The sequence below is a fragment of the Coloeus monedula genome (assembly GCF_965178545.1).
Source record: "Coloeus monedula genome assembly, chromosome: Z".
NCBI classification, from domain to species: Eukaryota; Metazoa; Chordata; class Aves; order Passeriformes; family Corvidae; genus Coloeus; species Coloeus monedula.
Window position 1 is genome coordinate 31,498,314 of NC_138822.1, and position 24,077 is coordinate 31,522,390.

At 39.3% G+C, this 24,077-nt stretch overlaps 1 protein-coding gene across 2 annotated transcripts; it reads right to left on the reverse strand.

Annotated features, from left to right (window-relative positions):
• Positions 1 to 1,562: 1,562 nt before the first annotated feature.
• HMGCR (3-hydroxy-3-methylglutaryl-CoA reductase) lies at positions 1,563 to 21,257 on the reverse strand. Of its 2 annotated transcripts, none has more exons than XM_082301953.1 (20): positions 21,187 to 21,257; positions 17,750 to 17,945; positions 17,295 to 17,406; positions 16,678 to 16,765; positions 16,499 to 16,583; positions 14,943 to 15,048; positions 13,904 to 14,010; positions 13,409 to 13,525; positions 12,750 to 12,901; positions 11,667 to 11,911; positions 11,351 to 11,523; positions 10,703 to 10,897; positions 9,521 to 9,679; positions 8,550 to 8,707; positions 7,299 to 7,404; positions 5,874 to 6,044; positions 3,681 to 3,821; positions 3,415 to 3,573; positions 2,973 to 3,127; positions 1,563 to 2,830 (listed from the first exon to the last, which is right to left on the reverse strand). In XM_082301953.1, the coding sequence occupies exons 2-20, from the start codon at positions 17,912 to 17,914 to the stop codon at positions 2,776 to 2,778; spliced, it is 2,649 nt and encodes an 882-aa protein (XP_082158079.1). In that variant the 5' UTR covers positions 17,915 to 17,945; positions 21,187 to 21,257; the 3' UTR covers positions 1,563 to 2,775. The 2 variants fall into 2 exon arrangements, with proteins under 2 accessions (XP_082158079.1, XP_082158078.1); XM_082301952.1 differs by having other exon boundaries at positions 21,184 to 21,245.
• Between the last annotated feature and the right edge of the window lie 2,820 nt (positions 21,258 to 24,077).

Sequence of the window (24,077 nt, forward strand, 5' to 3'; positions counted from 1 at the left end):
GTCCAGTGTCTGTGCACTGACCCACCTAGAACCCAGATGTACTTGTACACTCCTATGTGAAAGCAAGTGGTCTCCCAGCTGTGCTCTTTTCCAGGAATCAGTGTGCCTGCCTAGGAATGCCTGTGCTGGAGCCTGGCAGAGCCTGGCAGAGCCACATCCCCCCAGATAAGCACCTGCTATACCAGGCTTCTGGTATCACAGCTGTGCACGGAGTGGTGGTGTGCATCCCTGTGCCGGAGCTGCTCCCTCCGTCAGGAAGGTTCAGTAACACTCAGTTCACTGACAGGGCCTTACAGCAGCTGGGGAAATCAAAGTGGGCAACGACTGTGTGGTTAGAGGCAGCTGGGGCTGAAGTGCTTGCAAGCGTCACAGCGCTGAAACTTCCACCCCAGGCAGCAGAAGGGGGCTGGTGTGTTACAGGGTAAAGTAGATTCAGGACAAAGAGGAGAAATGAGGTAAAGAGAGAAGCAAGATGGTACCAGAGTCAAACACACTCTTTTTACTGTTTTTTTTTTTTTTCCCCCTAGGGTTTTCAAATATTTGGAAAGCCATTATCAATAGGAAAAGTACAGCACTGAAGTCATGGCATCTCTAGAAATTAGATTCTAGACAGGTGGTTTGATTTTGCCAAACAGGCCCCAGCAGAAGGTATCTCTAACATTGCAGTGAGTTAGTTCTCCCCCCTGGGCAAACTGCCTAATTAAGCTTTGAGGAGAATAAATGAGTGCCAACAAGCTTCTGCAAACAAGGGGAGAAGTTCCGGTGTCACAGCCCCGCTGTGTTTAGCACTGCTTGCCAGTGTGTCTCTTCATTAACTCTCTTAGTTTAGACTCTCTACAAATACAAGTCACTAAGTCATGAAGTAAGCTTAAAATACCACAGTTATGCCAATGTGTTTTCCATGGTTTTACTGAAACTGAGAAAGTAGTTCTGTACCAAAATGTACACAGCTTAGTAATAATACAAAAAGGTAATTCTGCCAGACAGAATGTCAGTAAAATCCACCAAAACGAACACTGAACCACCATTTATTGCCCGACCAGTGTTACTTTAAATAAATCATTGAATGAACATAGAAACAAAGTAATTCCAAGTTTTCTTAAATAAAAATAGTAGTGATCAGCAACAATACTGCAGGAAGATAAACATTCATGGCATTTGCTATTTACATGCCATTATAACATATCTAGCATGTAGTATGTCTTCATGCTTGCACATTACATTTATGAGCTCATTACAATGGATATTAATGCGTAGATGTACTACAAAGCAACCAACCATGATGTATATCAAATCTGCACATTAAAAGAGCACCTCTACTAGTCACCCATTCAGGAATGATGGTGCAGGAATACCAGCCCAATCCAGATTCCCCCCACAAAAGTCAAACAAGAAAAGCCCAAACCAACCAATCAAAAAAATCATCAAGCATACTAATAATCTTCATCCTGTGATTAACTAGGCAGGGCTATGCCTTTAGCAGTATTCCCAAAGGTGAATCAAACCAGAATAAACCTGGGTTTTCTTTATTACAGTAACAACACCTGAGACTGCTTCACTGGTCCAAGTACAGTATTTTATTACAAAAACTGCTTCTTACATTAACATGTCATTTCATTGAATCCCCTTAATTAGTACTTTTCATTGACAAAAAAGGTAAGATTTCTTCTTAAAATAAATACTCCCCCCCCCCAAACAAAAGTTTAAAAGGAAATGAAAAGAAGAAAATCCCCTTTTTTTTTTTTTCAAGAACGGTGTGGTTTTCTGGCTTCATTGTATCTCAGCTTAAGCGGTGGACAAGCACCTATTCTTGGAGAATAAGTGTCAAACACCTTATAAAAAAATCCCCAACATAAGGTACACAATGTGTATGTAGATTCCTTAAGAGACTTCTTTTTAAGTAAGTGTAAACATCTCTTCTTGACTCTTGTTTGTTTGAATGCACTCCTATAAAATAAAATTTGAGAAACTACATTTACTTAAATACCTGTCTGACACATAACTGTTTTTGAAGTTACCATTTCATTTTTTCTACAAAGTAACAAAACAGTTGAAGATACTGTTCTTCCCTACTTCAGTACAGATTATATTTAACAGTTCAGAACTTTACAGATCACAAATTTTACATAAAGGAATAACCTAAATTTTGGAGTTCAACACTGAACACTGCTTAGCTGAAGCAGCAGCAAATTACGTACTATATATAGACAGATTTCTATTAAACTAATAAAATTCAATTAAACTGTTTGATAGCCTAAGACCTGTTTTACATGTGAACAAATTAAAACTGGGAGTTTATAGAAAGTGATTAGGCTTGCCATCACTTTAAAAAAGATGCTTGTCTAACCAGAAAATAGAGATGGCAAGGACCAGTGCATTCAAGCCAAGCTTACACCAACTTCTTTTGTTTTGTTACTTTAAACATACAAAGTACATTACATTACTTTTCAGTTTAGTAGTTACCAGGACCTTGTTAGGCAAAATAATCTCGACTTGTAAAAACATAAGACTGACTCTTTAGAAAATGATGTGTAAGAGTAAGAATTCAAAAGCCATGTTCAAGACATCTGATAGGACTTCTTCCACAGTCATCTCTAACCATTGAAGAAGGTCAAGTATTACTAGTCTCAAGTCTTGATCTCTTAGTTTCTCTTACACAGACATCATTGAGTTGGAGGCGATCTTCATTCTAAACTTCACAGATTTTGGTTTTTTTTCCTTGTGCACCTGGGTCAGTTACTAGAACAATTCTTCATTTCAAAGCCGTTTTAGTATTCAAGCTGCCTTTTTAGTGCAGGTTCCTTGAAGATCCTGTAGATTTATTTTTGACCTAATCAAACAGCAAGATAACTACATTAGACAGTTAAAATGTTACACTGGTCTTACTTATTGCAATTAATCACATAATTATTACTGACTCTCATGTACTTGTAAGAGGACCAAAACAGCAGAGAAATACACAAATTTTTTACCTGTTGTGGATCATGTGGCTTTTGACTAGATGCCCTGCTGCAAGAGCAGCCATTAGTGATAATTCCCCTGCCATCACTGTAGCACAGACAATTTTAGCAAGCTGACGGGCATTTTCACCAGGGTTATCTTGGCTTGCACCTTGAACCCCTAACATCTGGAGAAAAATACAAGGCAGTATTATGCTATGAAATATAAATCAATTTTTGATATATTTAGTATTAAAGTAAGTCTTTCCAAATTATGTCCAATGAGCGAGTCTCTTTAATATTGTAAATGTCTTAAGCTTTAGAAACTGGATATATGAAAACAATTCATTACATATTTCTAACATTTTCATGTAAAATACACCAAGTTTCAAGCAGCCCCATTCCCACAATATTGCTTGCACACCACATGAAAGCAACCTTTGATTAAGAAGGTAAGTAGCTTTCAGAACTATACCTGCAAACAGGCCTGCTGTGGGAGCAAGTTGGTGCCTCCGCCAACAGTCCCTATTTCTATAGAAGGCATCGTGCAGCTGATGTACAGGTCTTCGTTGGTGGAACCAGTTCTCTCCATCAAAGTGATGCAATTGGAGCTGCCCACGTTCTGTGCAGCATCCTTCAGATCAAGGAGGAGAAACAAAACAACAATCCAGACACTTAAATCAGTGTTTGATTAAGATTACTGAACTGAAGAAAATCTGAATTGGTGTAAAACAAACCTACCTGACCACAGGCAATGTAGATTGCTGTCACAATGTTTGCTGCATGTGCATTGTAGCCACCTATGCTACCAGCCATCGCAGAACCCACCAAATTTTTGTTTATATTGACTTCAACTAGATCTTCCGTAGTTGTTTTCAGCACCTGGACAAGGTGATAGACAAATTTTTACTATACCTCTCCTCAGGCAGGAGTAGAAATACTCTATTTATGGTTATTTATGGCCCTCACCCCTTGTCTGCTTCTACATGGAATTTGACTCAATCATTGTCCTAGATACCTTTTATCTTTCTTCCAAAGGAGAGTTTCAAACGTAGGATGTCCAAGTAACAACGGAAAAGTCAGTGCAAAGGGTTTGTACTTGTACAGGCCTTTGAGAAAAGCTCACAGCTGCATACCTCATTTCAAAGTCTTCCTTATATTTGGAATGGAACAAGCAAAATCATCTTGGCAGAAATATCCCATTAATTTGGGATATGCTTGACACGATTGTAATGTTCCTGTCAAGCTGTTCCAGACACTAAACTCTTCCCAAATTTGTTTGCATACAAATATGGAGCCGAACTGAAAAGTTCCAACACAAGCCACTATGCTATGTAGGTAAATAAACACTATGCACAGTAATATAAAATTAAGTGGCACATTTATACTGTACTGACTGTATTTTGAAACTTTCAAGAGATTTATACTGAATTTAATATAGAAATGATCAAAGATGGTCAAAAGAGATAGTATTGTTGAGCAAAATTTAGGATATTCTTGCATAGCAGGAACAGTTATCATTTACGGAGCTCTACACCAAGTCTGCAACATTGACAAAAATGGAACATTTATGTATTAAGAGTTCAATATAAGTAAATGTAGTGACACACAGGACTGGGCTTTGAGGAAAACCTTCCCAAATTTACCTACAAATGATTAATGTCCATTATAAAAGGACTACCTCCCCATTACTACTCTGGAATGAAATCCAGAGGTTGTAATAGATACTGCCAGTGACTCAGCTATAAAATGCCAACAATTTGAAAAACAGTTAACTACCCCAGAAGACATAAACTATGTCAATGTATAAATCCATTCTGCACATACAGTTTGAATCCTGTGTCCAACTCTGTACCCAGAATTTTAGAAATGTTAGAACTGTAAAAGATGCAGAGATAAGGATGTGCAAAGACATGCTAGAAGCCTGATTACTCATTCCTGATAGAGAAACTAGTACTTTTCAGTCTGAAAAAGAGAATAGCTGAGAATGTGGAAGGGCTATGTCACAGCTGTAAAATCTTACAGCAGTAGAGTGAAGATACAAGCCTTAAGTATCTCACCCAGTACAAAATTGGGGCATCATCAAACAGAATCAACAAGAAAGTAGTTCTCACACAAGGTGGAGCTGGACTGTGGAATTCTGCCCAGAATACTAGTCCTAGAAGTTTACATAGTTTTCCAAAAGGGACTGGACAAATCACAAGGGGAAAGCAAACAAAAAAAACCCCCTATCAAATATGCAAACACCCAGCCATAAGATCTCAAACAAGTGTTACAATGTAGTGAACTCCTCCCTGGATACTGTCTCTCATGAACAGTGCTGGCAACCAGGTAACAGGCAATGGATTTTGTCTGACACACAGAGGCCATCTTCTGAACTCAGGTGGAGGAAAAACTAAGATCCTGTTATCATGGAGGACAAGCTGGCCAGAGAATACAACTGGCATTGCTTATAAAGGTTACCCTTCATCATGCAAGATGCCAAAACAGCTTTGAATTAATGTAAACCGCCTGAATATCTGTTTTCATGGTAGTAGGAAGCATATAAAAACTGAAGAGAAAGCCAGGTGCATGTGAGACAAAAAAATGAGTGAAAGGGTTAAAAAAAGACTGGGTTTAATGACAGGCAGAACACCACATGTAAACATCTGTCAAAATGTGACATAATTTTTCAAAGGTCAACCATGAAAATCCTGATGCCTTCGACTAGATATGCATCATTAAACACATACACATTATTTCACACCAGACACACTGAAAAAGAAAGTATCTACTGACTCAGGAAAAATAGCTTATCCTACAGAAGTACCTGAAAAGACATGTAAGAACTATCCTTACCTGGAAAACAACTTTCAGTTGACACTTAACGATGAAAAGTGAGCATCAGTTTTGCAAAATGTATGCATTTTTATAAACAAGAGAGCAGACACTTACTTCTCTAACAACCTTAGCTGGAATGACTGCTTCACAGACAACAGACTTCCCTCTTCCTTCTATCCAGTTTATAGCAGCAGGTTTTTTGTCTGTACAGTAGTTACCACTGATAGCTATAACCTGAAGGTCAGGAAACTCTTCATTCAGCCTTCCCAGTGCTTTTTCGGTACCCTGTTAGAGAGAAACACGTAATAGGCTACGTTTATCATTATGGGTGTAAAACAAGCTACTCAAGGACAGTGGAACAGTACTCTAATCAGATAATTATTACTGTATCCCACAGCTGTAAGGAGGAGAGAGAGATCCAGCAGGCAGGAATTCTGCAGCAAGACTGATTTATTTAATTATTTTACAAACTCTTTTATAGACATTTTTTTTCATAGTCTAATTGGACAAAGGATCAGCCACCCCCTGGGTTGATAGGCTAAAATCCTAAAACATCCATTGTCAAAATTTTTTCCTACTGTACTATAAACAAAGCTCAGCAAGGTCGCAGGTGGTCATAGTTTATAGAACTCTGCAAATATCTTCTGTGAGAGAGAAAAGTATCCCACGGACTTAGAAAGAAGCAGGAAAATTTCTTGCTAGCAGCATTTTTGCATCCACAGATAATCACGTACAGTGGAAGAAAAGAACACCATTTCATGAAGAAACAAGAAACAGGAGGGAAAAAACCCAAACAATTATGACTGTCTTTTTTCTAACCACTTTGGGAATTATACTGGGGAATAAATGATTTTTCCCAATACATACAGACTCCCTGGATCCACTCTAGGTGCATGGACATATGGTTACCATACTGAAGATACAACATGAACCAAGTGAAACATTACAGGCATGAAATGAGTTAATTTCAAATGTAGTGCCAAGAGCTTCTCTACACCAGGAAATCAGACTAGAAAATCTGCTATATTAGGACTCATCTATGATCGGATCCACTTATATAATGGTTTTGACTGCCTATAAAAAGTTTAAGACTATTCATTTCATATAGCCTAAGGCATCTCAGTAATCTAAGGATTATGTCTTCCACATATTTGCATAAAAACAAACAAACAAAGCTAGAGAACACCTTTTTGCTGCCACTCCTAATCCTTTATTTACTAGGAAGTAACAGAATAATTACTGCTGGATAAAATCTTTTGCTCCAAGCAACACAGCAACCAACTTAGTTTCTCCTATTATCAAAAATACTTTCTTTAAATAATTATTTAAAAATTAAAATAAAAAATTACTTTTTTCTTTCATCATTCTCTGCCTATTCTAGTCTATACTTGACAAAATCAAACACTTTTATTATTTTGTGCAAAGAGCACTGTGTCTTATCTGTCGTTCAGATGTCAAGTAGTCACAGGTTATTAGGCTACCTTTATTTTTAAAAGGAATACACATTTTAAAAAAATACTTAAGGGGACTGGTCCTTACTTTTGAAATCATATTCATTCCCATTGCATCCCCTGTTCCAGACTGAAAACGGATATAAAGGTTACGACCAGCCAAACTGATGAGAAGTTTTTGTAGGCGGGCAAACCTGCAAGAAAATTTAACTATTACTTACAATCCTCAAGGGAAGATTAGTTTTAAGTGGCAAAATGACAGTAAATCTTTGCAAATTGTGCTGCTAAATACAGAATCACACATTCCTTCAGGAATCCTTTGGAAAAGATCTGTAAGACAAGTCCAGTCTTTGACAGACGACCATCTTTTCAAAAGCACCACGGCACCAAGTGCAATACCTAGTCATTACTTGAACACTTCCAGGGATGGTGTTTTCTTGAATAAGTACCTTAAAAATATTCACTGTAAAAGTGTTCACTGCCTTTTTATGTTTTCTGGACTTCAAGAAATAAAATATCCTGAACTGCTAACATCAACTTTATTCATTTGTATTCCTTAAAACATCTCACTACCAGATATAAAGTAACAATGAGGCCTTTGGAAATTCTGATGTCAGTTTTACAGCAAGGCAAAAAGCATGCTATCTTCAACACTGCAAGCTGCACAGGTTGCTCAAAACGCAGAAAATACAGCATTTAAAAAGCAGCATGAGCTGATTCTGGCCAAAATACAGATGTATCTTTGGCTGACACTTGTTAAGAAACACAACAGGTAAGGAAATCTCTCTCTGAATCTTCCTACAGTAAGAAGGTAATCATAAGCCTTAGAAAAAATTCTAAGCCTCGAAACAGACTTATTCTTAGCACTGTTTTACATTTTTTAGCATTTCAGCTCTAGCATTAGTTTATCTTGTACTTTCTGAAACCTCACAGATTAAGTATTAATATTATCATCTGAAAGGTCAAAGACCAAACTTCGAGGTTTTTTTCTGCATAGTAACTACAGTTACAGTTACTTTGCCTAGTAAAAATCAAAATAAGCTTAGGATTTTTTAAAAATGCTTAGACAAACTAATATTCTATTAATTATTACACAATGTGTATCTATTTGTTGTTAATATACAGTAGTTTACCACTGTCAGTGAAAAATGTTTATTGCTAGCCTTGGTACATAGCCAGAGTGACTTTTGTCCTTTTAGATACTCACTACATGGGCTAGCCAAAACAAAGATGTAATTTCCTCTATTGCAGTACTCCAAAAAAACAATCCATAGAAGTCTTCTACCATCCATAGAAGTCTCATGTCTGGAAATTAAGCTGGAACAGCTATTGTACTAACCTACTTGTGCTGTCAAAAGCTTCCTTCATTATTTTAAAACCTTCAGGGCTTTCAAGCCAGACTTTCACCTCTGCAGCCTGGCAAGCAGTGGGCAACCTTACAACAGGTCCTCGAGTCATCCCATCTGCCAGAATGCGGCTACTTGCGCCTCCACCAAGCTAAAAGCCAAAGCAGAAGAGGAACAAAGTAAGATTACTGAAATTTTAGTTTTCAGGAAGTCAAAAATATGCATTATATAATGTTGAGCTTTTGACGGGGTACCCTTCCTTCTCAGACCAGGGTAAGAGAGCAGAGGAGGCTGCTGTTCTGCTAAGTTCTTTATTTCATAGTCTCACAGCTTTCTTGAGGACAGAGTTCAAGGGGGTTACACGATAAAGGCAAGCAGCAACAGCAGGCAAAACCAAGTTCTTCTTCTATATGCTCTATATGCTCCACATATTTTTTCTTACAGAAGTATGCATTATATTTGTTAATTGACCAATAAAATTAACACACGATTCTAGTTTTCCTTTTTTTAACCTACCCCGCTCTAATTCTAACAATCCTAAGTCTTACACAAGTGCTACACAGGTATCACACAGATTTGCATATACAGTTTCTATCAGTTCTTACTGTTTATGTGAACACTCTATCGAAAAAATGTGAACAGTATAATTCTATCTGTATTTTGTCTAAAGTAAAGAATTCTGTCAAAAGGTAACACTGCTGCAGCAAGAATTGTGTTTAAGGTCTCTGCTACAGTTTTTTAATGTTTAAGGCACTTAGCATATATTTCTACTAAAAGTTAAAAATCTATATTTCTATTTCACTCTGGTGTAGTTTCATGTATCTCAGCTTGTCCAAAGGTTTTAATTCAATCCCTGTGCTTTGGCTTCCCTCTGGGCCTGAGTCCAGAGGAGCTTTCACTCCAACAATATAAACTTCAATATGTTTTATAATATAGGAAGCTTTTCAAGTCAAACAATACTTACACATATTGCTCTACATCCTCTGTTTGTGCTTGCTACAAGACATCCTTCTGTTGTTGCCATTGGCACCTGGAACTCTTTGTTATCCAAAAACAGTGGTCCTGCTACGCCTACAGGAATAGGCATATATCCAATCACGTTTTCACAGCAAGCTCCCATAACCTTAAAAAAAAAAACCCCACAAAACAATCACTAAGGTTACACTCCAGTGGTACAGTACAGCATGCTATATACTATGCCTATGGCTACACCAAGGTATCTTAGTAAAATACACCCAAAAATTTACCCATAAAGCAACTCATTGCTACTTCAAAACGTTAACAGCTACAGCTATCAACAGCTATCACTATTCAAGTCCAGGCAGATGTATTTAATCCTATACAGCACTAAATGTTATTTAAATAACCCTAAAATTTTAAAATTAGTTTAAAATAATTTTCAGCTTTAACTTGAGCTCAAGGTAGTAGTATCATTCAGTTGAACTGTGGCTCAGTATTAGTAGGACTGCATTTCTGAGATAAGGCGGCTGCATACTTTGATAGGAAATATTTTTTGGATAACTTACAAAACTCACCCACTGCCCTAGGTTAAAAAACATCAAGAGCAATTAAGGGGGTGCCTTACAAGGTCATTGTCAATTCACATACATCACCAAAGATTTATTTCATAGAATCATAGACTTGTTTGGGTTGGAAGGGACCATGAAGACCATCAAGATCCAAACCCCCTGCCCAAGACAGGGACACCTTTCACTAGACCAGGTTACTCAGAGTCCCATCCAGTCTGGCCTTGAACACTGCCACGGTTGGAGCATCCACAGTTTCTATGGGCAGCCTGTTACAGTGTCTCACCAAACTCACAGTAAAGAATTTCTTCTAACATCTAAATCTGCCCTTCTTCAGCTTAAGGCTGTTCCCCCTTGTCCTTTCACTACATGTCCTTGTGCTAAGTCCCTCTCCTGCTCTCTTGTAAGCCCCCTTCAGGTACTGGAAAGTGCTATAAGCTCTTCCAAAAGCTTCCTCTTCCAGGATGAAAAACCCCAACTCTCTTAGCCTGTCCTCACAGGAGAGGTATTCCAACCCCCGATCAACTTAGTGGCCTCCTCTGGACTCATTCCAACAGGTCTTGTTCATGTGTTTGGAAAATAGTTTTACACTGAGTTTTGCTTGTCTATTTAGTACTTACCAAAGAATAATTATAATTCCTATAAGGAAGATATTGCAAAGAGGAAGGTTCAGGAAGTTTCTTAGATAACATCTGTCTGCGAATGGATACACCTCGCTCCTGGGTTTCCATCAGGGTTTCCAGTTTGTATGCAGGAATATGCTTTGCATTAACTAAGCTGATAACCTCAGCATCAGTAAGAAATTTTGCTCCTTCCTGGAAACATGAAGGATGGAGAGAAAATACAGATTCTCCTGGTGAAAATCCTTTTAAACGTTTCCAAAAGAAAAAGGGTAACAACTTTACTTTGCTAAAGGAGTCAACTACAAACATTAGGTTTTACAGCAGGCCGGAATATTATCAAGTACTTTCATGATCAGATGCACACTTGTATGTGTACATGATGAAGCTCCAAAGACTTAGTATGCTATGAATGATGAAACTGCTCCCTCCTCCCACCCTTCTCAACTGACTTGAGAAGTAACTCATTAAAGGGTTTTGTTTTACTCATGACCTCCACACCCCCACAAAGTTATTAACGCCATGTAATTTTCTGAAGAATGATATCAAAACCAATGGGAGAATCTAAAAGCTGGGAAAAGAACTCTAACAATTCTTAAATCAGATGTTGCAGTAGAGGTTAAATAAAAAAAAGTTATTTTTCTATACCTGCGCATTTCCAAGTATACGAACACATTCCTCAATAGAACGTGGTTCTTTAGGTAACTCAATTTCTTCCTCTTTTCCACTGAGATATGAAGAAGTTTCTACAGGGCTGGAATTGCCAACCACAAATGTAGCCTTGGCTGATGACTCTGCTAATACAGGTTTTATGACTTCAGCTGCACAAAGATAATCAAAATGAACTCCGGTTTACAAAATCCTGAAGTTTTGATACCAAATATAACATGCTACCACAGATTGCACTGTTTGCTCCAAATACTCATGAATGGGTCCAGTCTTTATATTTGTAAAAATTACCTACCACTTCCATCTTTGGGAATGAAAGCTTCTTCTGCTGTGTTAGATTTCTGATTGTTTTTCAGAAGTCCAGTCTGCTTCCGGCAACAATTTTCAGAGACCTTTTTCTGTACCATCACAGGAGATGTTATGGGATTCTTCAGTGAGAGGGTAGATTCAGTCTCTGCTTGCTCAAAGAAAATGTATTTGACAGCAAGGAGAAGAGCTAATCCAAGAGTGATTACTTGCTCAATATCCATACTGGCCATTCTAAAAAAGATCAAAAAGTAAATACACAGTACATACAATTTGTTGCTTATAACAGCATTCTTACATTCTTTGCTTCAGAAAGGGTAGTAATTCCATCATCATTTATAGTTAAAGAAATTCCAGTCAAAAGGTATTTTCTACCAGGACATCGAAGTATGCTAGGCTAGGATACTACTATCACCATAAAAATCTTCAGATGTCATTAAAGAGCTAAATTTAGCTAAATCTGGCTAAAAAGCAGCCCCAGTAGGAAAAATGACTGTAAAAGGTTCACTAACAGCTACATCAAATTGATTTAACACCTGTACCCCAATGACAAGACAGAAAGTTTCATTTATCATCCTCTACCACTAATGACTACTATGATGCAAGATGAACTGCTAAGAGGGGAAAAAAAGCCCTGGCTAAATCAGAAGGTTCTGAGTTCTCAGAAATAACATGAAACCACAGGTGACACTAACTTGAATAAAGCTGAAGGAAAAGCCATAGTATAAAATGGGTTTTGCACTTCTGTGTGAATGGTCAGAAGCTCTGAATAAGTAATTACTCTAATGCAGTCTGAAGTTTATCTTCCAGTATGCTATGAAAGATACTAGTGGGAAAAGACAATGTTTTGACGCATACAGGACAGCTAGCTCTTGATCATGTTCTTGACTACTTCAAGGGTTTGGACAAATGGCATAATATTGGCATGTCTTCTGAAATGTCACCTCTGGTTCCAACAAATCCTACAGTGGTCAGACCTGCAAGTCCACAAGTATTGTGCTCTAGGACAACAAGCTTCTAGCCTGGCAGCAGTAGAAATACAGCATGATCACACTTCTGTGAAGCCACCCACCGAGAAAGGTAGAACTGCCACAGTGAAACATTAGGTTCAATTCGCTTCGGTGCATTCTCATCCAATCCCACTGAATTTTCAACAGTACTGTTTTGAGCAGCTGGTTCTGCTATCCAACGACTGTGGGCGTGAACAAGAACCAAACCCAGCGACTGTACCAAAAACACAAAACAAGTATTAATTTCTCAAATGTAATTTGGTATCTAACCTACTAAGAATAAATATTGTCCTCTTCTTGTTTGGAGTTTTTTTGGTGTTTTTTACCCCATGCTTCCCATGCCTCTAAAGTCTAAAAGCTGATTTTCCACACCTCTTATTAACACCCTTTTTGGCCTACTGTTACACTGTTGTATAGTAGTTTTGGATGTGTCCCACCCATATTTTTTTCTCTCACTCAAGAACTAAGCAAAGGAAGCTGCGGGTACTGCAGGGGTAAGAGGGAGGGAATTAGTACACATGAAAGAGCCCCGAGTGCTTGGCACAGAAATGGCATAGGCAGGAAAAATGACACATGTAGATAGAGGGGAAGTTATTAAAAACTACCACTGTAAATCAGACTAATGGGCTGGAGAATACAAGCCTATAGGAAACAAAAGCTTGATTTTTTGCACAAGGACACCTCACTAATTTGCGTAATCACAGAAGAAAGAGCCACAAACCATAATCATTTTGACTCTTTGTGTTACAGGGTTTGGTTTATTCTCTTCTTCTTCCAGAACACGAGCAAAATGACTAAGCTGCCATATAGGGCGCCCTTCACGACTCTCTCTTGAAAGCTGCAAAAAAAACCCAAAATTTAAAATTAGGTCATATATAGTACATATTAGAAGAACCAATAAATAAGATTCATTGCATTTTTATTTGATCATTGAGAAATTACCAAGAGTCTACAGTCTACTGTTCAGCTTACATTAGACTTCCATTGTGAAAAACCCTGGACAGACCGTAAGTTACAGTATAATCTGTTTATTCTGCTTTAGATCAAAACTATTACTGAGTGTGATTCATTTACAGTAATATTTACAAGTTACTGTCACCAGTACAATTTGAAAGGAAGACGAACATGCTGGCATGTAACTCCAGGATGAAAAGTATAGCCTACAGAAGCACAGGGCTGAATACTAAACTTGAGGCTGTCTTGAAGTTGGTCTTACCTCCAATACCAAGGACACACAAGCTGGAAAGAAGGTCATGAAGACAAAATAGTTGGCAAGAACAGACATACAGCCAAAGCAGCACATAATTTCAAGCTGTCGTACACCTAAATAAAAAGATAATTTTTACATTTAAATATGCAGTTAGCTATACTTGAGGAAGTGCTGCAGAACTAAGAAAGAAACCATTAAACTGACATTGCAGATTACAGAAGAAACTATCTAGATTAATTAAAACCAAGCATCTTAATCCCTAGTAATTGTGCACTATCTTATTCTAAGCACAACATGTGTTTATGTGTTGACAGAAAAGTATTTTAAGGTGTAATTCTAAATGAATACAAATAAAGTTCACCAAGATTTTAAAACTTTACAATAAAAGCTTGAAACTCCTTACTTAACCAAGCAAAGAAAAACTAGCCAACATTATGTATTCAGCTCCTTTCTGAAAGATGGGAAGTTCAGGCAAGAAGAAACAGTATACACCCTGCCTACTCCTTCACAAGTATCCAGAAAAAGCCACATTAGCCATGTTGCACATTGAATACAACACTGCCTTAGTAAGAATGAAAGAGCTAACAGTATAAACTATTTAAAAAAAACCTATTTGCCATACCAAAATGAGTTTTTGTCCCAAAGATATAAAGAAGAAAACAGCTTATTAATACACAATACCCTGAAAAAAACGGAGTTATTTGAAGAGCAAGAGCAAGTGCTCTGGAACATGCTGTTAAGGTATGAAATATAGCTGGAAAAAACCCCAAACAAATTTTATGAAAGCAGATGCACAGGAGTTCATTCCTACTATGCAATGCTCAAGAAAATCCATTACTTGTATTTCAAACTTTGGTCCAACATGTACGTATTATTCATATTTGTAAGAAACCAGTAAAATAAGCTAATTAGAAGATAAATAAATAGATTAAGTCACTCCACTCTCATGGGTAACACCTATTATTTGAAACTCTCCATATCCTAATGTCTCTCAAAAAGCCTTTTTTAACTGGAAACACTTAGACCCCTAGACTGTATGGCTCACCTGACATGGTACCAACACCGATTACAAGACACTCCACAAGGGCATCCAGTGTAAACGTAGGGCCTAATATTGCCATCCCACGTGAAATATTTTCTCTTACTTCATCCTAAAAAGAAAAATTTCTGTCCATTAATATGAAGACAAAACCAAAATTGAATTAGACATAACATGACTAGTAAACTGAGTAGTATTATGGCGGTAAGGCCTTGTAAAAACATACATTGAAGATGAACTATTATGAGAAAGCATATACAGAATGTGTTCTATTTTCTCTAAGTTATTATACTTTGACAGCCTATTGACACAAAATTACTTCATTTTGATTAATTTCTCTACCTTTGCTTCAACACTGATGGGCACAGACACTAATTACAGTAAATACAAAAGAACACTTCTAAATTTGAAGACATGAAATACAGGGCACTTGTGCCATGGCATTTCAAAATTTCTTAGAACCACATATCTGTACCCTCACTACTATTACTTCAGTGGTTTATATTTAACTCAGCTGATAGAAGAGAGGTCAAAAAAGGCATAAAGCTTTCTGCTAGGGGAAAAGGGGTTTCCTCCAGAAGGCAAGCATGATAAACTCTAGAGAGTTTGGTGTTTTTGGGGCAACAGACAGAAAAAAAAAACTGTAGAGTAAACCTATTTGTAAAATATTTTCTTGAAAATTAGTAAAAATTCTGTACTTGCAGTTATCGTAAAATAATACAGAACACATTATACTGCATATATAGAAACTGTACAGCATAATATACACTAAATTAAAATATAATAGATAATATTTTGTCAGAATTAGTATGTGCAAATGCCATGTACAGGGTTTTGTAAGTATTAATTACTCCCACTTTGGGATTAAACTCGGACTAATAGGAAACAAACATTACCGGCTATGACAAGCAAGATGTCCTGTCCATCTCTCCTACTGTGCGGCACTAAATGTATTAGAGCATGGATGTTCCTGTTTGCACATATGTTACATATCTGCCAACATTTGGCCTAGAAATATGCTTTATTCAGTAGCAACACTGCAGTACTAGATGTGTCTTTATATATTGTTCCTGTGTCCTAGAAATTAACTTTTTTTCTGTCAATACCCATTTTAAGGCAGACTTTGCCTAGGAACTCTAGCCTCCTTAGAAGAGCTGTAAGCATTGCTGCTTTAAAATTTCAATTTTATGAAGTCATGCTCATGCAGACAATTAACAGTGCACATGGCTATGCACACTAATTTTACCATGTTACTGTTCACTTGAACACTGATCTGGCTTGAAGACAAGAGAACACAGAATCTGGATAGAATCCGATTGTTATTTATGTATCCCCAAGACAGTATTTGCCTGTATGTCTCTCCACTTGAATTACTCATACAACTATAAAATTGTTTGTCTTGAAAGGCACCTTAGAGATTGCCTAGGTTCTAATCCTCTGCCATGGGATGAAGTTCAGTTTTGAAGATTAAATTAAAAATCTCCATTGTAAGGCATACAAACAAAAAACCCAAAGTAAAACACCATCCAACCAAAAAAATCCTCAAAAATAACTCCCCTGACCTGTGAGTTGGAACTGAGTGCAAATTTGGCTAATGCACTTGCTCTTGACAAATCAATCAGAAGCAGGAAGAATGGTAAAGCTTCACTGAAAAAAAAAAGGCATATTTTAAAATTCAAGGTTTACAGTACAGGGAAAAAAAAAGTAAGCATGAAATCCAGAATACCAATTCACTACTTACTTTAAACCTGTCAGTTCTTTATCCAAGAAGTGAATTACCACTGTACTAAAAACAAAACTTGAGAAGATTGTGAAGAGGCCAGCAATACCTTAAAAAACAAGAGAAGAGGAAATTTTTCATTCATATATATATTGGAAAAGATAAAGAACCAACCCACTTTTAGATCAATCATGACAAATGAATGAGAATTTCTGCCTCAGTGCACTAACAGCAGTCAAGATACAAACTGAAGTAGATGCTATTTTTATAGATATTAAAATCTAAAATTGGTAACGCATTCAAAGTAAGTCTCAGAAATAAAAGCCATAAATCCTCTCAATTTATTTTAAGCAAAATTAAAACTGGTTTAAATAGCTCTGTAATTTAAAGTATTTCACACAATAAACAGTTATTTTGAGAACGACATTTTCAGTGTTTATATAATCCTACACAACCTTTCATAAAAAAACCCACACTTTGATACAGGCAAAACATTTTTTCTGCTATCTAGAAAATTATCAAAATAACCCTGTTCTGAACATAAGGATTAAAACGTTACTGTTTGTTGCCAGTTTAGGTAAGTCACCCTCCCCAACAATTAAAACACATACAGCAAATACAAAAATCAGATACAATACCTAAAATGTATTTTGATCCAAGCTGCCTTAGGTTCTGAAACTGGAAATATATATAAAGAATTGCTATGCAGCGTGTGATTGTCAGGATGATGATGTCACTGCTCAGAACATCCTGTACGAAATATAAAGCAATTTAGTTAGCTTTTACACTAAGGAATAACTTGTTAAGTTTCAGTAATAAAAAAATCCATTGTGATGCTGCACTAAAAGTGAAGTTTCAGAATAAAATAAATACCACTGCTAGTCTTGCCTTAAAAAATAAAATACTAAAAGGCTTGTTCATTAGTACATCACTGTTTGCATACAGCTTTAATATCCAAAATGAGAAAAGAAGGCAATGAAGAAGGTTCTGCATGGCTACTTTACTCCTAATACATCAGCCTGATCATATTCCATAGAAAACCCTGGATCTACTGATTAACACGAAGTACTATAAAATTAACTTAAATCCTTACTTCTTCAAGTTTGGGGCACTCGTAATTCCAGCCACAGATCTTATCATTCCCAGTGAACATCTTCATAGACATCATACAGATGGTGAGAGTCACTGTTCCCACAATGACTTCCCATGGATGAGAGGCTACAAAAAGGCCATGCATTCGGAAGAGTCTGGACAGCATTTTCAAGGCTGTTTTTCTATACTTAGCAAACCTGCAAAAAAGGAATATTTTATATAAGTACAAGATTCAGTGAAAAAAGACAGAGCTCTACACTTTCCTACAAGACATCCTTCAGGAAATAAAAGGCAAAGCCACATAAATCAGAGATGAGTAAGGAAACTAATCTTCACCTTTTCTTCAACCTTCCATGTAAGACACATCTATTTCTAATATTCCGAAATATAATATGATCTGCTCCTGTCTTCTCAACCTTTTTTTTGTAATACACATCTCCCTGGTTTCTTCAAGGTCTTTGCCACTGGGATTAGGTTGGGATTAGGTCATTCATAAAGTATGGTGCTAATAATACCAAGGCTGAGGGTTCAATCCCAATATAGACCATTCACTTAACAGCTAAACTCAATGACTCTTGCAGGTCCCTTTAAACTGGAAGATTCTGTGATTCCAACAGTAAGGCCTCCCTACTCTCACCAGATCTCTCAGAATCTTCCTATCATACAATTTTGATATTGCTGTGACTCAAAATTCTTTTTTTTACCATCTATGTAAGCACTCACCAAATTCCGTTACTTCTCTGTACTCATTCTTCCTATCAAAAATATGGATGAGCTATAAAAATTATCAATTAACCATTACTGGTAATGTTCAACAACAGGAACTGCATTTCTGACTGTGTCTTCCCTACTTTCTGTTCAGTATTATTCCGTGATACAAATTAATTACATTCAAAAATATTCCTTCTTCATCTGAAGCATGCAAGTCCTCACATAACAGTATTGCGGCAGTTCTCTTCTATCCATTACTATTTCCTGGTTACTGGTGCATTTCATCATTCCTTTGCTTCCAACAGAAAACAAACATCTACCAGAAATTTTCACAGCTGTCTTTCACGTAACTAACAACATGAATGTTGAACACATCCTTCAGACCACATCCTGGTCTACCTGCTCTGTGCAGGCTTATCAAAGATGTTTACTTGTGTTTTATAGCATAGAAACAAAATGGCGTAACATTCTCTCTTACATGCATTAGTAAATGCACTTTCCTTTCCTCACTGCACAAAAACAATAGCTTACAAAACTGCATTGTAAAGTTCAAAAAAATGCTTAATAGCCTGGCTAACAGCAAAAATCTATAATTCAGTATTTACCTAACACTGCAAGATTTCCATGGAGGACTGAGGACTCTACACTAGGCCACTTCAAAGTGGATTTAAAAAATCCCTTTGCATTGTCCTAAATGCAACAATCAATCCATAGGGCTTCTGGCATTATTTCTTTTGCTTGGACATTAAAAACAAAGGTGATGTTCAATGGAGAAAATAATAGGGAAAATCTATTTGCCTAAGTGCTCCTGAAGATACCAGAATCATCTTGGTTTCCCACCAATACCAATCTGAATCACATGAGCACCAGCAGCACTTAACTATTTTTCTTCATCCTTCCACCGTGAAGGTGTGGCAGGATGTTTGTGGCTCATGGAGTCAAATGGGGAAAATAATTGAGAAGACTGCCTTCCTTATGAACAAATTATTTCACTTCCTGATCAAATGCTTTTAAAAAATAAAATTAAAAACCAAACTCCTCTTTTTAAAGCTGATATTATCTCTTCTTTTCCCCTATATCATATAATCTACATTCTGTTTTGTAAATTTATGTTCTTGCAAACCTGTTTCAAACTAGTATTATCATTCCTCCTCAGCACAATGGAAGTTATCTTCTAATTAGGAAAAATAAAATAACCCAGCCAGAAGTATGCCAGTGCTGAAGATTTTGAAACAACACAAAAAATAAAAAAGGCATTGCAACATCCTCTGAAAACACAAATAATTTTGAATACCACTCTATTTCAGGAAAATCAGAACTAGCAGTTACTAAATGATTTTATAGAGTTCTACCAGTCCTGTACCTAGTAATACTGCTAATACAACTAATTCAGCAAATTGGAATTATGATTTATCTGGCAATCAAAAAAACCATTAGGAGGGCTAGAAAGATTTCAAAATCTTTTCTTCAGAATTTGTTTTTCACATTTATGGGGGAAAATTCATTAATTCATTTATTACAATAATGATCCATAATATTTTACTTTTATTATTAACTGCTGCTATCCTGAAATACAGGATGTCTCATGACTCATTTTGGGGTTAACTGAGTGATACTAGCTCCTAACCTAAAAGGATTCTTTTAAGTTTTCGTGTTTATTTAACCTGCCCAAAGTGCAAGATGCTTTTTGCTATGCAGTTGACTCTTCTAGAAAATATTGATGATTTCACACACTGATCCTGCTTTAGAGTCAACTATAAAAAAAAAATTTCAGCGTATAACATCAGCTGATAACTCTGTTTAAAATATTTATACACACACACTGACTTGTAGCATGACGTAGCACTAAATATAAAGCTAAAATTTAACATTTATGTAATTCTATTGAGTTTCAAAATGGTGGTTCAAAAGGGACTCTCCATAAATCCTGCTCGCCTTTGTTTTCAATCAAAAATTTCTATGAGACTAGAAAACAAAGCAATCCGTTTTGGGAATCAAAACAGAATGCAAAATACAAACACACCCCAAATGTGGCCCCCTCAAAAAATTAACCAGAGTGTAAAAAGCAAACTAGACCGGTTGTACGTAATGGTTTAGAGCAATTATCAACCACGTAACTGTACGACTAGCCTCTAAAATTCCTAAGGTTTGTCACACAGCTCTCACTAACCTCAGAGCCATCCTCTACAACACCATCTATTAGATCAGCACAAATTTCTCATCTCTTGCTGCCTGACTCAGCAATATCTACAGGAATCAAGCGGCAAAAACAGCCAAGCGAAAACCTGTGCAGAGCTCACCTGGAACCTACAGGACAGCACTCAGATCCTGACACACTGCCAGGGAGGCAGTTTTTTCAAGGAGGGGGAAGCCACCCCCTTGCAGGCCCATCGCTGCAGCCCCCGGCGAAACGCGGGGGGCTCAGCACTGCTGCGGCGCGGCCGGGGCCGCCCCACAGCCCGCGGGCAGCACGACGGCGTCAAGGTACTGGGACGGCGACGCGGGCATCCCCCGCAGGCCACCCAGGGCGCGGTGAGGCTGGGCGGACACCGCTCCCCACGCGCGGCGATGGCGACGGCGCCTTTCCCGTCCTGCGCCGCCGCCACCCTCCCGTTCTCCGAACGGGCACTCGGGGCCCAGAGCCGGGGCCCGCCCGCCGGGCACGGAGGACTCGCGCTGCCAGCCCCACACCCACCGCCCTCAGCCCCGCCAGTCCCTGCTCACCACCTCACTCCAGCCGCGCTCCCCGGTCCGTCCTGCCGCGCCTCGCACTGCACCGACAGCCCCTCTCCTCTCCGCCCCGCCGCCCCCGCCCCGCGCCACGCCCCGTCCCCCGCGTAAGGACACGCCGGCGCCGCCATCGCCCGATCGCGCGGCCAATGGCGAGCGCGCGGCACGCCCCGCCCGTGGACGTCACCCGTAGAGTCGCCGCGGCAACGGCCCGGCGAGCGCCGCGCGGCCCCACGCGCCATCAGGAGCGCCGAACACGCCATCGCGCCATGGGCCGCCCGCCAATGGGGCTCCGCGCTCCCCGCCCCGCGGCCTCTGATTGGGCGGCGATAGCTGCTCCTTTGCATGCGCCGATGGAGCGCTGCCGCCGCCTCCCCGGCTCGCCCGGGGCCGCGCTCAGGGCCGGCGGGGCCGCCGTGTTGGGGCTTGGGCGAGCTGCCCTTTGCGCCTGCATTACCGCGCGGTGATAACGCGCTGTGCTGAGGTGTTAAAAGCGTGGAAATTCCCAGATCCTGCTTGTGGGAAGCAGCGGTGCCCCTGACTCCCGGGGGGGGGGGGGGGGCGAGGGGAAGGCAAAGCAATGTGTTTGTATTTGTGCCTTTCGGCCAGAGAGGAAGTGCAATTTTTGGTTCATGAAGCATGAGAGACCCACCTGGACGCGTTCCTGTGTAACCTGTGCTAGGTGACCTTTAGATGATCTCTTTTCCAACCCTAACGATTGTGTGATTCTCTTGGGCACCGAGTCGGGTGACTGCAAAACAGCACTGCAGGTTGGCAGGGCCGTTCGTGTTTCTGGGGCTGAGCATGTTCAGCTGCGAAACAAATACCTGCAGCAGTTCTTGAAGTGGATGATCCGCGCCCTGGCTCTTCCCCAAACTGCATCTTGCATGTGCAACCTCACTTGGAAATATTTCTAGTAGCTCCACATGACACTGTGCCGTGAAGCATTAATGTGATCCTCAAAAAAGGAAGTGCTGATGAAAAGGTTTCTGAAGAACTTCAACTGAAGTAGTTGTCAATGATGAAATCGTGCCAGCTCAGTCTTTAACCATGTAAATACACTTTTCATTCTCATCTTCGATGTGATTTTTATAAATCTTAATTTACTGCGGTATAGCCATCTTCCCTGATAGCTTCTTTCTTAACACTAGTGCTTTTTTCAGTATCTCACCTTTATTAGCTGAAAAGTGTAAAGTATTAGCAGTGAGATTTCTGGACTCGTCTGCTAATATGTGCAGCAATTGCTGTAACTGCATACGTATATGACTAAGACAAAGCAAAACAGCAATTCATACAGTTTCAATAATTGTGTGTAATTCATATATAATTTAAGATGATCCTTAGTATCTTCGCTCTGTTTCCTACTTTTTCCATCAACATGATTTGGCAAATACTAAAAATGCTAATTTTATCAAGGTCACTGGGAGCAGGAGTCACTATGGTGATTTGGGGTTTGTAGTCTCTGCAAGTACATGACACCACATGTGCTGACATTGAGTTCTCGCATCGGTAGCTCTGGCGGTGCCTTGCTTGCAGCCAGGCCTCGTGCTGGGAGAGGCCACGGGAGCAGTGCTGCCCCACTGCACAGGAGGTGACCCGCAAAGCTGAGCCAGAACCGCTCTGCCTGAGGAAAACATTGTTGTAATTCAGACCACCACTGAAGAGTGCTGCTGCAAATGCTGAAAATACTGTCAATTAATAATTTGGTTACCTCAAACTTGTTCCCACTCACAAGCACATGAACCATTCATCAGTTAGCAAATGAAGTAAGCTACTTAACCATGGCTAGAGAAGTGTTGCCAGTTTAGGAACTATCTAAACACAGACATAGAGCCTAGTTTAGAAAGGAGACATTGTTTATTCTGAACAGGGTACAAGGTGGAGTTTTCCACAAATAAAGGACATCAATTCTTGAAACTTCGCACTAAATATATATATTGTAGCAAACAAAGAAATCACAGTTCATTGGTTACAAGTTAGTTCCCGTATTAATTAATATTCTACCTTCTATTGGTTGAATGATTCTCTTGTTTCTCATGCCAATATGTCTACATGCTCACCTGTTCTCAAGTAGGTGGTTTTCTTGAGATGGTGGTCTGTGAGTCAGCAGTCGAGATCTCTCACTGTGAGACTTAAGAGCCTATGAATTGGCACAGATCCCTTGCATACAAACAGCACGGGAACCTGTGGTGCCAGCCCGGTGACAATAGGCACAGCAGGACCCAATAACTCAACAGCAACTTTTTGTCAGGATCTGTAGTGATAGGAAAAGGAGTAATGGGTACAAATGGGCAGAAGGGAAATTTAAGGTAGATACTAGGAAGAAGTAATTCCTGTGAGGGTGGTGAGACATTGAAGCAGGTTGCGCAGGGAGGCTGTGGATGCTCCAGCCCTGGAGTGTTCAACACCAGGTTGGACAAGGCCTTGAGCAACCTGGTGTAGTGGGAGGTGTCTCTGCCCATGGCAGAGGGGGTTGGGACTAGATTTTTAAGGTCCCTTCCAACCCTTTAACATTCTGTAATTCTAAGACCCCACTATGTGGTAAAAGCCAAGTAATCCTCAGGGTTCCCCTCTTTGAGGCAGTGCAGCCTTTTTCACTGGTAAGGCAAGACATTGTTTCACAACCCCCTTCTCACTCTCTGTAATTCTCTAGGCAAATGACCGTTTCTGACTCTTGAGATGTCAGCGTCAGAAGCGCACAAATTCGGAGCAGTGAGCCCCATCTGATGACACACAGGACGCTGTTTGTTAGGGCTCTGTGGTCTAGTAAGCGCTGCGAGGCCGGTGCCGCCCGAGGGGCAGCGAGGCGCCGCCACAAGATGGCGGCCGCAGCTGAGGGGGACGGGCCGCCGCCTGAGGAGGTGCCGGGGGAGCGGAGCGGCCGCACC